A 12,392-nucleotide genomic window follows, 5' to 3' on the forward strand; every position below is an offset into this window, starting at 1 on the left:
TGGGTGATGGGCAACGGGGAGGGGTGCTGGTTCTTGAAAGCCGGGCAGGAGGGAGAAGGCTCCGTTCTTCGAGAGCTGGGCAGTGGGCAGCGGGGAGCAGGTGCTGGTCTTTGGGAACTGGGTGATGGGCGACGGGGAGGGGTGCTGTTTTGGGAGCAGAGTCTGCAGTTGGCGCCATCTGTGAGCTCAGACCACATCTGCCCTCAGTCAAGCCCTCAAGAAAGGCAGTGACGCCCCGCGGCTACCCGCAAGCCCGTCTTGGGCCACTACCGGAAGAGCCGGTAGGTCCTTGGCAGGCGCCCGTCGCGGCTGGACAGGGCTGCCTGGATGTGCTCGTATGTCGGCAGGTCACTGAGGTCACCCAGCGCAGCCACGGCAGGCTTCCCGCGGAGCATCTTAGAAGCCACTCTCCTGATGTCCTCTGCCGTCACATGACCTGGTGGAGCAGAGACTGGTCAGGGAAGATGCCCTCCGCAGGCACTGCTACCTCCCACCACAGGAAGCCTGGTGGAGAACGTGAGTTTCTGGCAGTGACTGCCCACATGGGAGCTGCCCCCAGCACACAGCGGCCCGACTCACAGATGAGGCTGCACAACTCATGGGGCAGCTTCCTAGACCGGGTCGCCAGCACCTGCCTCCCGACGTCCTCAAAGATCACGGGCCGGGCCTCCAGGTTCATCATAAGCATGGACATGAGCTGGGTCTTGGCTCGTTCCAGCTCCACCTGAGGGTCGGTTGTTCAAAGCCAAGGTCAGAGCTTTCCCCACGACCGATGCTGGATGCATCACCAAGGCCAGCTGCAGACGTGTTCAGCTGGTGGTGACAATGCAGCATCCTAGGAGAGCCCCTCCGTTTACCCAATGCTGAAAGGGACGTGTCTGGGTTCTGTAGTGCTCCTACAGCAGGCGTGCCATGAGCAGGTAGAATTGATTCTCTGAGTTTAGGAGGCTAGACGTCTGAACTCAGAATACCGGCTCGAGGGGCTGGGGGAAGGCCTCTCTGTCTTGGGCCTCCTATTCCAGGCCCACTGGAGTTAGAGGCCATCTCCTAACTTACGTAGCTGCTAAGGCTGACGAACCAAGGTCAGCAGGTAAAATGGAATAGTCCCAAGATCAACAAGCAACACGGCAGGCCAGTGACTCAAGTCCAGGAACTAGAGATGAAGACTCCAAACGCAGGACCCAAAATGGCCTCTAAAGCTAGAGTCCTTTCTTGAATCCTCTTTATACACTACAAACAGGCTACACCCCAAAGGTAACACCCTTTCAGCTGATCCGGTGCTCACCACAGACTCTATCATGGAAATAATTACAATCCCATCAGGGGCTTAACTACCTCCAGCTGCCCAGCCTCTCAGATCCACAGCCCAGCCCAGCTGACACACAATCTAACTCCCACAGGAAGCAAGCTGGCTAGCTGGCCAGCACTCCTGTCTTTGTACCCCCAGGCCTTCACCAGATGTGATAGACAAAGTCCTACTGTTTGAAACGGGACACACCGAACTCCTCAGCTGCAAAATCACCAGGAAGCTAATCCCATTCAGCCCCTGGGGCTCCCCCCCAACCCCAGGAGCAACACCGCACAAGCCTCTGACCAGACTGCCAATGAAAACCTCAGGGTCCCAGAGAACTCTCTCTCGAAGCTCACTCCAGTGGGGTTCAGAGAGGAGCGGGTGAGAAACAGTACCAGCGGGCCTGGGGTGGCCAATGCTTGCCTGTCAAGCGGGCCTGACATGCTGCTACTCAGACACCAACCAGCTCCTGCCTTAAGACAGCTGTTACCTTGTGCAACTTCACACAAAAAGCATTCAAAATTCCTATGCCGAGATGACAGCAGAGACTGCAGCAGCAGAACCGAGAGGCCAGCACAAGACAGAGCAGCAGGCTTGCCAGCCCACAGAGCAAGAAAGCTGAGTGCCTTTGGGCAGGAGGCTTGCTGCCTGAGTGGGGTGCACGTAGGTATACCTATCGGCAGAGTCAGAAAAGCTTTCTGACCCTTGCCCAAGCAGGGCAGAGGCCAGGCCGAGAGGCCAAGGGCCAGAGAGAAATGTACTTTTGGGCATGCCAAGGAGAGACAGTCCTGACTTAAGAACTGTATCCTAAGCATTCTTGAACCTGAATTATAGCCTGTTACTTCTCTAATATACCACGTAATTGTAAGAGTTGTCTGTCAGTTCTGCATGATCACTGCAATGAATTACTGAACCCAGCAGAGAAATAGTGAGTGCTGTGGGTGGGATGGGTGGTGCCGGAGTTGGTAAAAGGGCTGGAGGGTGGCAGCATGTCTGGCTTCTCCTCATAGGAATCAGCCTTGGGTGGCTGATGGTGAGTCCGTCTTCCCGTGTGAAGTCAGAGGAGGATGCGGCTGCCCCCGTACAGTTTTAGGAACATGCAGTGGGTGTAACTCATCTATCTGCCTGGCCTAGGGAGGCACCAAACACTAAGAAATGAGTAAACACAGGCACCTAGGCCCAGACAGATGGCGAAGCCGGGACTACACTCACTGCTGCTGCAGTCCAGCCACAAACCATGACGAACAGTGGCTGGCACTCACAGGAGATGCTGCTGGGATCCACCACCAGGCCTTGCAGGCGGCGGCTTCGTCATTCAGCAAAGACGAGTGCGGGAGGAGAGCAGACAGACGGGCCCAGGAGGAGAGCAGACAGACATGCCCAGAGCAGCGCCAGGAGGGACGGGTCAGCCATGTGCTGTGCTGCTGCGGCACATTGTCCTGGCTGCCACCTGGGGCTGCAGCAGAGGCTGGGCCAGCGTGTACCCCCCCGCGTTGCAGCAGCACCCACTAAGCACCCTCCACCTATCGGCGACACAGAAGCATGCAGAGTAGCCCGTATTACTCACCGCATCCACAGTGCCACCCATCAAAATAAACTCTTTGGTGATGATCTCCACCATTTCGCGAACCTGCCAGAAAGTGTGTGCGGGTAAGGCACACGGTCTGAGACCGAGCCTGGCGTCTCAGCCCAGGAACTGAGGCGCGGGGTGGCTTTCTGAACAAGCCGAGAGCAGCCCCTGCTCTGGGGGCATGAGCTGCAGCAGAGCCATGGTCGTGCCGAGGCCCACAGCTGAGTCGGGTGGGGGGCCGCTCACCTGCCGAGGGTCCGCACTGGCATGGATGCACAGAAGGCCTGTGTCCTCGTAGCTGTGGTGATAGGACGTGGCGTTGTACATCCAGTGGTGCCTGGAGGGAAGACAGGGCACTGAGGTGGTCACTCATGGGGCTTGGAGTCACACAGCCCGGCCCGAGAGGCCGCTCCCCACCTGTTGAGCACGTTAAGGTAGAGCCTGGTGAACATGCCCTTGCCGGGCCCGCCGGCAGAGAAGGAGCCGCCGCCACCCATCATCATGTTCAGCACCGCGAAGGGGATGAAGTCGTCCTCCTGCAGGAGGCGAGGGGCAACCTTAGCAGGAGCCCAGCCCTGCCCGACACCATGGCAGGCTGCCATCGCACCCAACACCCAGTGCTCACCAGAAAGGAGCAGCTCTCCAGGCCCACCATGACATGCGTGAGCTCCGGGATTGGGGTGGGGCCCAGGCTGGCGTTGGACATGTCTCGTTCCAGCTGTGGGGAATAAGAAATGCGTGTGGCCCAAGTGAGCGAGATAGGCTGTGAGCTCCACAACCAGCACGGCTCACGGTCAGACAGGAACCCTCTGCAGATGGCAGTAGTGGCCTGAGGTGGGGTCATCCTAATACCCCACTGACACACAGCCCACCCCTGCAGCCCGGGACATGCAGCCTGTCTCCATGGTCCTGCAGACAGGGACACGCAGCCTATCCCCATGGCCCTGTGGACACGGATGCAAAGCCCCTCTACGGCCCTGTGGACAGGGATACCCAACCCACCCCCTTGGCCCCACAGACACGGACACAAAGCACCCATGGCCCTGTGGCCAAGGACCCACAGCCCACTCCTGCAGCCCTGCAGACATGGACACACAACCCACCCCCACAGCCCTATGGGCATGGACACACAGCCTGCACTGCGGCCCTGCAGACATGGACATGACCTGTGCTGAGCGCAAATGTTAAGAAGTGCCCACATAAAGCGAGCAGTGCACCAGGAACGTTTAAGGCCTTAGAATAAACGCAGAAATGCACCCGAGACAGAAAGTAGCAGAGGCCGTGCCTGGGCCCAAGGCTCCCCACCACACGTTACCTTGACGATGCCCCCAGTGTACTGTGCCACCGATCTGTCGACATCCACGGCCCCCTGGTGCCCCCAGGCTGGCTGGGCGCCCAGGAGGTGCTTCCGGGCACAGCCCACCAGGTGGTCGTGTTCGACGCCCACCCCAGCCAGCACCATGCGGTCAGGTGTGTAGTAATTCCGCAGGTAGGAGTGCAGGACCTCCCTGTCGATCCTCGCTATGTTTTCTGGAGGGCAGAAGCGGTGCAGGCCCACTGTGTTTTCCCGGTAAGCAGCCTAAGGGGGGTTCAAGATAAACACGAGTGACTGCAAAAAACACGACCCTGTGTCCTCAGTGACAGTCAGGCCTCTGAGACAGATCCTACTCAGCCTGTCCTCTCCTTACAGCTCAGCAGGTGTAGAGTCACGTGTCAGTGGAAACTCTTAAGAACCCACCTCTCCAGAACTAACTTGTTGGACACTAACAACAACCTCCCCAGGATGAAAATTCACAAAAAAAGGATAAAACAAAAGGTTACTCTACAGTAAGAAATAAAGACACCACAAACCCAAAACCAAACCCACTGCCGTTGAGTCATCTGTGACTCACAGCAACCCATGGTGAGTTTCCAAGGCTGTAAATCTTTACAGAAGTAAAGTGCCCCATCTTGCTCCTATACAGTAGCTGGTGGGTTTAAACCACTGACCTTCTGGTTAGCAGCCAAATACCTTATCCTTTACGCTACCAGGGAAAACAGCCTCTTAACTTCCAAGCTTATATAAGCAGCAAGCTTGGGATTCAGAATAGCCCGTGAGCACCTGTAAGCTACGAGAACGCCACTGGGGGCAAACAGCCCGTCCAGTTACTGCCCACAGCTGGGGGCCCACGTGTCTCTCACTTCGTGAATCATCTCGGTGAGCAGCGGCTCTGGGTCCGGCCTCATGTTGAGGTCCTCCAGCTCAAACTGCACGGCCATCCGCGTCATCTCCATCTCGTCATCTGCAAAGAAAGCCGAGGGCACAGCTCAGTCCGCACCCCAGAGTCAAGGGGCGTGTGGACCCTGGTGCCAGGCAAGGCTCAGTGTGCTGCACTGCCACCGACTGGTTTCTGGGTCCAAGCACGGCCGGGGCATTGCGGCCCCAGGGACCTGGGGAGTCAGCCCGCTGGCCCAGCTCTGCCGTGCAGTGCTCCAGGCTACTCTGAGCCTCAGCGTCTGCCTCTGAAAGGCACCAGAGGGGCCACACACATCCGTCCCAGTGCTGCTGCGAGGTCACGATAGCGACACTCAGATGCTTAAACGGCGCCACAGATGATGGGGGACACTTCACGCGGCAACACCAAGTCCCATCGGGGCTGATGCCATGCGGCTGCCAAGCACCCGGCCAGTCTCCACGAGCCCAGCGGGGACACTCCCGCCGGGGACCAGATACCCCACCATCGTAGAACAGCTCAAGCCGGGGCGCAGCAGACCAACCTCCCAGGAGCGTCAGAGGCCACAGGGAGGTGCTCTCCACGAAGGGAGGGAGTTCTCACCGTCAGCACTGTTTCCTCACTGGGTCTCCATCGTCAGCAAACCCAGATCTCCACACCGTGGTCCCTGCTCACACATGCAGCACCCCCACCCACCATCCTCACCACCCCCCCGGGCCATGCCTGCACCTGTCAGCCTGGGCTGCAGGACTGCATCCGCCAGCACACCCACCACAGTGTCCAAGCCCCTGGTGTCAGCAGACACAGCGTACATGGTGGTGTCCCTGAAAGGGAAGAGAGCGCCAGCACTGAGCTCAGCTAGAGCAGCCAGGTCCTCCGTCTCGAGTCCTGCTCCAGCCGCGTGCCTGTGGGGGTCTCGTCACTCGGAAGGACCAGCCCTGCCAGCCAGCAGCTGGGACGGTCGGCGCACACAGGTGGACTTGGGAGGAGAGATGCACAGTCCCGAGCTGAGGGTCGTTAATCCTGAGCGAATGACGTGGCGGCGTGCTGGCCCTGGGTGGCGCAGGCAGACACGGCTCTGCAGGAACGAGTTCCCTAGCTGCAGAGCGCTGACCCACAGCACCAGCACCGCGTGATCTGCTCACAGCTGAGCTGTCAGGGAAGGCACGTCTAGTTCTGAGTATGACCCCGGTGCCACCTGCCACAGAGCAGGCCCTGGAGGCAGGGAGTGACCGCCCAGGGTCCTAGTAGGACCTACTATTGTGAAGAAAGCAGCTGTGAGGGCCCCAAGGGGCTCAAGAAAGCAGGGGTGCACACTGGAGCTGAGTGAGCCCAGCACAAAGGTGCTGGGGGGCAGGGGCTAGAGGCGTCTCTTGGGGCCAGAACTAGGGGCCTGAGCAGTGAGACCAGAGTTTGGATTTGACTCACGAGCAGCCGGGAGCCAGGGGCTGTGAACAGACCTTGTCTGCCACGGGAACACGCTGCCCCCACACAGAGACCGACCTCCCTCCCTCAACCTGCCCGCCCGTGCTCCAGCTCATCAGACCCCTTACCGCTCTAGCCCGAGCCCTGCCTTGTCCAGCCCGAGCCACTGCACCTGCTGCTCCCACGGCCTCTTCCTGTCTGCAAGCCCCTCCAGCACCAGCTCCAACCTTGTCTCCTATTACTCCCTTTCCCACTCCACACAGGGTCAAGTGCATGTCCCTGACCCAGACACCCTCGTGTTCATGATCGCCCCAGGGGTGCGACCCTCAGTCCCATCTGCAACCATCTTGGGAGCAGGACCTGCTACCCGTCTCCAGTGCCAGCTGCAGCCACCAACCTGACGGGGAACAGCCCGCCCTCCGACACAAGTGCCACACCCTGGGGATTCTGCCCACCCACTTCTGCTCAGCCCGTCCAGGCCACAGCTCACTGGGAACAGCTGTTACCTTGATGTCTGGCAGTCGCAGATGCCTCCGTGCTTTTCCAAGGTAAGAAGGATCTCATCTTTGCTGCTAAACCGAGCGGTGGACTGGGGAGTCGGAGAGAGGAGAATGCAGTGAGCCTGGAGAACTGCCACCAAGGGTGCAGCCCAAAGTCAGGAGCGAGAACGTTCACTTCACTTTCAACATGCACGAAAACAAACTCTTTAACACAAAAGTCTTTCCTTTGCACTAACTCAGCAGCTCAATCAGTTGTTAAACTCAGATCTGCCTCCAAAAGAAAAGGGGGGGGGGTGAGACAACATGGGACCCTTCTCAAGTACAGCCTCAACAAACTGGCCACTCACCGAAAATGCCAATTTTTCCAAAAAGTGAGCAATTCCACTGGGGTATTTTGCTTCGTATCTTGATCCTGAGTTGATCAGAACTGGAAATGAAAGGTGACAGGTGACATCAACCTGTCAAAACAGCAAGCACCTAGAGAACCCTCCAGGTTGTGGCTCAGGCTTTCTCCGGGCCCTCCTCCCACGGGCTTGCCGCAGCAGTGATAATGGTCTCACTGGCACCTTACGCTGGACACTGGACGACGCGTGCAGTCTACCGCACACCAGTCACGCCACAACACAGCTCTTAAGACTCCATGTTTACATTTCCCGTTAATAAAAATAACAGATACGTTTGGGGCAGAAAGTTCTTACGATTGCAGAAAAAGGGCCAACCCCACCACCAAAAATGAGCATCGTTCACATTTTGGTCATGAAACTTTTCAGATCGTACTACGTGCTTCTGCTCAGAGTGCAACTCCTAACTGATGTGCCAGCTACAACTGCACCCAAAGCAGCACGTGTGGGTTAAAACGAGGGAGACCACCGGACATACCACCAGTACTTACTGCCTACAGTACAGAACTGCCCAAACTTATTTTGGGATGCCACGTGAAGCCCGTTTTCCAGTGTGGTAATTTTGGTTTCAAACTTCTCCTGGTCGTCGACTGTAGCAAAAACAGGCTTGGGTACGCCGGGTAAGGGGGAGGAGAGAGGGATGCTGGGATAGGCGCCACTGCTACTGAACTGCCTGTGTGCGGCGGGTCCAGACCTACAGCAGAGACATCAGCCCAGTTCAAACCAACTTCACTGACCCTGGGATGACTGCCCCTTATCTTTTAAGATCTCCTTTCTACACAGGGAGACAGCTCAGGGGGCAGGAGTGCATGGAGGGATGGACACTGGGAAGAGGTAACAATGGGGAGGAGGTGGGAGGGGAGCTGTTGTGTTGTGGTAAACTGTGGTCAATGTCATGAGACAAAGTATACGTGAACTGCTGTATGGAAAATGAATTTGCTCTGTAAATCTTCACCCAAATCACAATAAAAAAAAAAAAAAAGACCTCCTTTCTAAAGGGTTTGTCTCCTCTTCATCTCCAAACCCAACTCCAGCCCCACCCTCACTTCCCTTCCCACTGGCCTTCTGGTCAATTCCCTGAGGGCTCCAGGTCTGCCTTGCTGCCCACCCCCAACGCTTCACCTCCAAGTTAAATCACTGTCTGCAGTCTAGGGTTCGGGTCTCCCGTTAACTGCCGTCCCTGAACCTTGCTTTCTTTCTCTGAAACACTTACATCCTGCAGTGAATTTCCCTTTTCTCTTTATATGCTGAGCGCTGTTCAAGCTAGCCTATCCCCGCGCCTTGCACAGTGCTGGGCATACAGCAGGTGCTCAACACGCATTTGCTGCCTGAAAGACCGTGCCAGCGCGCAAGCGGAAGGGAAGGAGGAGCGGTGGGGGCAGGCAGCGCTCAGAGATCGGGTACCAGCAGGCAGTGGCACATAGCAAAGCCGCCCAGGGCACAGGCCCTAGTTTCAGACAGAATCCTGGCTCTCCGGGTCCCGTCGGCCGGAGAGGGGAAGGACAGAGGGCACCCAGGAGTCGGGGAGAAAAGGGGCGGATTGGCCTCGTGGCCCGGGCTCGAGGCGCGAGGCAGTGGGGCACCGCCGACACCTCGGGGACCAAGCAGGTGTCGCCAAGTCCAAGCCTGTCCAATCGGCCTCGACTCTGGGCGACGGAAAACCTGAGACAGAGCCTCTGGGAGAACTCGCACTGCCCATCCGACCCCTGGCTCGCCGTCGGCTCACCTCAGCCGCGAGCGACCCCAAGAGCCCGACCCTCGCAGTAACCGCGTTGCTGCCAGCACCATTGCAGCCATCTTGTGTCTCCGCCCACCGCTTCTGGCGTCATTTCCGCTTCCGCCCACGGCGGCCCGCCCCTGCGTCGGCCAGCGCGAATCCGGCGCGCGCTTCCGGTGGTCGGGGCGGAAGCCGCGGCGAGAAGTTCGACGGAGCTTCGCTGGCGGCCGCTCGGCAGGCGACTGGGGCGGGCGAGCCGGGCTGCGGCCCAGGCGGGGCCGAGGCCATGGAGCCGCCGCTGCCGGGCTAGCGAGATCCAGCCCCGCCAGGCCCGCGAGGATGGCGGGCTACGCGCGCCGCCCGGGCATCACCCCGCTGTCCCGAGCCCGCAGCCTCGTCATTCCGGACGGTAAGGGGGGCGAGCGGAAGCCCGGGAGAGGCTGGGCGTGGGTTCGAGCCCCAGCCCGCGCGTCCTTCCGTGCGGTGGGCGCCCTCTTGGCGGCCCGCCGCCCGGGACCGAGCTGCAGGTGAGCCTCGCCTCGCCGAGCGCCTGCGCGGCGCCCAGCGAGTGGCTCTTGTTGTTGTTTTCAGTTCCAGCGTTCTTTGAGCGCCGGTGTTGTCTCCCCCAGCTAGACTGTGAGCGCCCCAGTGGCAGGGACCCGGACTCCCACTTCTTAGGCATTCGGCCGACGTTTATGTGTTATGTGCCCAGTCCGGTGCTAGCTTCCGTGGGAGACACAGGTGAGAGACGAGGGCACTGCCAGCAGGTCCCTGCGTTAGAGCGTTAGTCCGTCAGCCAGCTGGACAATGCGTCCGGTCACCCCTGTGTGCCAGGCGCTGGAGGTGCGGGTGGAGGGCAGCCCCACCTGCCGGGAGCTCACGGCCTAGTCTTGGGGAGGCCAACCCAGGCAGTGCCAGTACAGTGCTGGCACAAAGGTGTGCTCGGCGGGACAAGTGAAGGGGAGCCTTGGGTCCGAGCAGATCCAAGCCACCCATGTTCTACCCAAAACCACGCTGCCCAGCGCGGCACGGAGAGGCCCTGGAGGGCCCTGAAAGGAGCTCTGGTGGCGCAGTGGTTCAAGCGTTTGGTGGCTAACTAAAAGGTTGGTGGTTTGAACCTACCAGTTGCTCTGCCAGGAGGAAGATGAGGCAGCCTGGTTCAGCAGTTCAGACCCGTGAAGGAAAGATAAGGCAGTGATGTTCCTTAAAGCTCACAGCCTTGGAAACCCTCTGGGACAGTTCCACTCTGTCCTCTAGGGGTGCCGTGCGTCGGAATCAACTCAGTGGAGGTCGAGTAGGTTTGGGTTTTGCTTGTGTAAACATTAAACTCACTGTCGACAAGTTGAACCCGACTCATAGAGACCCCTCCTTGGGTTTCTGAGGCGGTATCACTATAGAGGTAGATTGCCCAACCTTGTTTCTGAGGAGTGGCTGGTGGGTTTGAACCGCCAGCTTTCTGGGTAGCAGTCAAGTACCGTAAGAACTATACCACCAGAGCTCCTTCTGTAAAGATGACAGCCTTGGAAACCTTCTGGGACAGTTCCACTCTGCCTAGGGGCACTGTGAGTCTGAATCGACTCAATGGGAACAGGTTTACAGGTAGGTCCGTGAAGGAGCCGTGGTGGTGTAGTGGTTAAGCACCTGGCTGCTGACCAGAAGGTCAGCAGATCAAACCCACCAGCTGTTCTGTGTAGGAAAGACCTAGCTATCTGCTTCCATAAAGACTACAGCCTTGGAAACTTTGGGGGCGATTTCATTCTGCCCTATAGGGTCACTATGAATTAGAATGAACTTGACACAACAGGTTTTTACGGGTAGGTCCCTTGGTGTTGTAAACGCTATGAGCTCAGTTACTCACCTGGAAGTTGATGGTGGGACCTGCCCAGCAGTGCCATGGAAGAGTACAACCACTGAGAACCCTGAAAGGCACAGCTGTCTAACATCTGGGGTTGCTAGAGTTGGAATAGACCCAACAGCAACAGCTTTGAGGCTGTTGGTAGCACATGACTCAGGCTGGAATCACAGGGACCAGGGCCCCCCACTCCAGTGGAAGTCACGGTCCCCCAGACAACAAGGACTGCTGCGATAGAAACTCCCTGTCAGAAAGACCCAGCGAGCAAGGAGCACAGGGTTCCCAGGACCATGGCGATGGTGACGTCTCTTTACAGACTTTGGCTACGGAAAGGGAAAAGGCGCTAAGGACGGTCCATCAGGAGCCCATGAGACGCGCTTTGCAGGTATAGTCGCTCAGTGACCCTTTCTCCCTGCAGCCGCAGAGCAAAGCACCTGCAAGGTGGGGGGGGGCATGTTTGAGAGGGGACAGGAGGTGTACCTGGAGCCAGGAGGAGCAGGGAAGGGCTGCGAGGGCAGGAGAAGCTGAGGCTGGTGGTGCAGACCCTGGGCTGTCAGGTGGGGTGGGGCTCAGGCCCACGGGGTCCAGTCACCCTCCGGTGTGGAGCCGCAGGGGCCGGGGTACACGGGGTTCACTCACCCTCAGGTGTGGAGCTGGAGAGGCTGAGGCCCCTGGGGCTCTGTCACCCCGAGGTGACTAAGCACAGTCCTTGGTATGTGGCGGAATCAGGAAAACCTCCAGGCACCGAGGGGCTGTGGTCAGGTCACGAGAATGTGGAGGTGTTGGAGGAGGGCTGTCTCGGGCAGCTGGCCAGAAAGAATGATGACCAGCAGCGAGTGTCTGACGTGCACAGCTGAGGCACTGAGAATCCCGCCCGCAGGTGGCCCCACACCCACGAGAGCAGTCTGCTCACTCACCGTGGGGGGCGGGGACAGGGCCAAGTCCAGCTTTAAAGACTCTAGGTCTTGGAGCTCTGTGTGGCGCCAAGGGGCCTGAGGAGGGAAGGGTCTGGAATGTGGATGTGGTGCTGGGTCTCGTCCACCCCCGTCAGTGTGCCCCGTTTGTTCCCAGTCTCAGGTGGGCATGTCCTTGTGATGGCCTTGGCTTCCAGCAGAATCAGGGTGCCTGTGCTCATTTCAGGTGATGAGCTAGAAGAACCTGAGGAGGCGAACCCCTTCTCCTTTAAAGAGTTTTTGAAAGCCAAGGACCTCGGCCTGGCCAACGAGGACACAGCCAACAGTAGGCTTTACTCCAAGGTAACACTCAGGTGCAGTCCTCCAGGACCCTGGCCGTGGGCAGAGTTGGTGGAGAGGCCAGTGGGGCAAGAAGGAAGGCTGCGCAGACCTTCCTGGGCTCTGTCCTTTTGTTTCACTCCAACGCTGGCGTGGAGAAGGGTCCTCTGTCCTTTTGTTTCACTCCAACG

At 58.6% G+C, this 12,392-nt stretch overlaps 2 protein-coding genes across 2 annotated transcripts in view; one reads left to right on the forward strand and one right to left on the reverse strand.

Moving 5' to 3' along the window:
* Window positions 1-266: 266 nt before the first annotated feature.
* PMPCA (peptidase, mitochondrial processing subunit alpha) lies at window positions 267-9,197 on the reverse strand. Its single transcript, XM_007946932.1, has 13 exons — window positions 9,127-9,197; window positions 7,892-8,094; window positions 7,347-7,426; window positions 7,006-7,088; window positions 5,804-5,898; window positions 5,043-5,143; window positions 4,177-4,440; window positions 3,487-3,579; window positions 3,279-3,397; window positions 3,108-3,198; window positions 2,859-2,921; window positions 580-724; window positions 267-436 (listed from the first exon to the last, which is right to left on the reverse strand). Exons 1-13 carry the CDS (start codon window positions 9,195-9,197, stop codon window positions 267-269), a joined length of 1,578 nt encoding a protein of 525 aa, XP_007945123.1.
* A 259-nt stretch (window positions 9,198-9,456) lies between these two features.
* ENTR1 (endosome associated trafficking regulator 1) overlaps window positions 9,457-12,392 on the forward strand; it is a 7,046-nt gene continuing 4,110 nt past the window's right edge. Inside the window, exons 1-4 of the mRNA XM_007947035.1 lie at window positions 9,457-9,526; window positions 9,709-9,858; window positions 11,286-11,354; window positions 12,110-12,225. Coding sequence (XP_007945226.1) covers window positions 9,457-9,526; window positions 9,709-9,858; window positions 11,286-11,354; window positions 12,110-12,225 — 405 coding nt within the window. The remainder of the gene's footprint in view (window positions 9,527-9,708; window positions 9,859-11,285; window positions 11,355-12,109; window positions 12,226-12,392) is intronic.

The sequence above is a fragment of the Orycteropus afer genome, unplaced genomic scaffold, assembly GCF_000298275.1.
Source record: "Orycteropus afer afer isolate SDZICR_OR568_19922 unplaced genomic scaffold, OryAfe1.0 scaffold00174, whole genome shotgun sequence".
NCBI lineage: Eukaryota > Metazoa > Chordata > Mammalia > Tubulidentata > Orycteropodidae > Orycteropus > Orycteropus afer.

Coding starts and splice junctions, on each gene's coding strand:
- PMPCA (XM_007946932.1), bottom strand. CDS start 9,197: ATGGCTGCAATGGTGCTGGCAGCAACGCGGTTACTGCGAGGGTCGGGC. Junction 8,095..9,126: donor TGGGGTCGCTCGCGGCTGAG/GTGAGCCGACGG, acceptor TCTCTGCTGTAG/GTCTGGACCCGCCGCACACA. Junction 5,899..7,005: donor TGCGACTGCCAGACATCAAG/GTAACAGCTGTT, acceptor CTTCCCTTTCAG/GGACACCACCATGTACGCTG.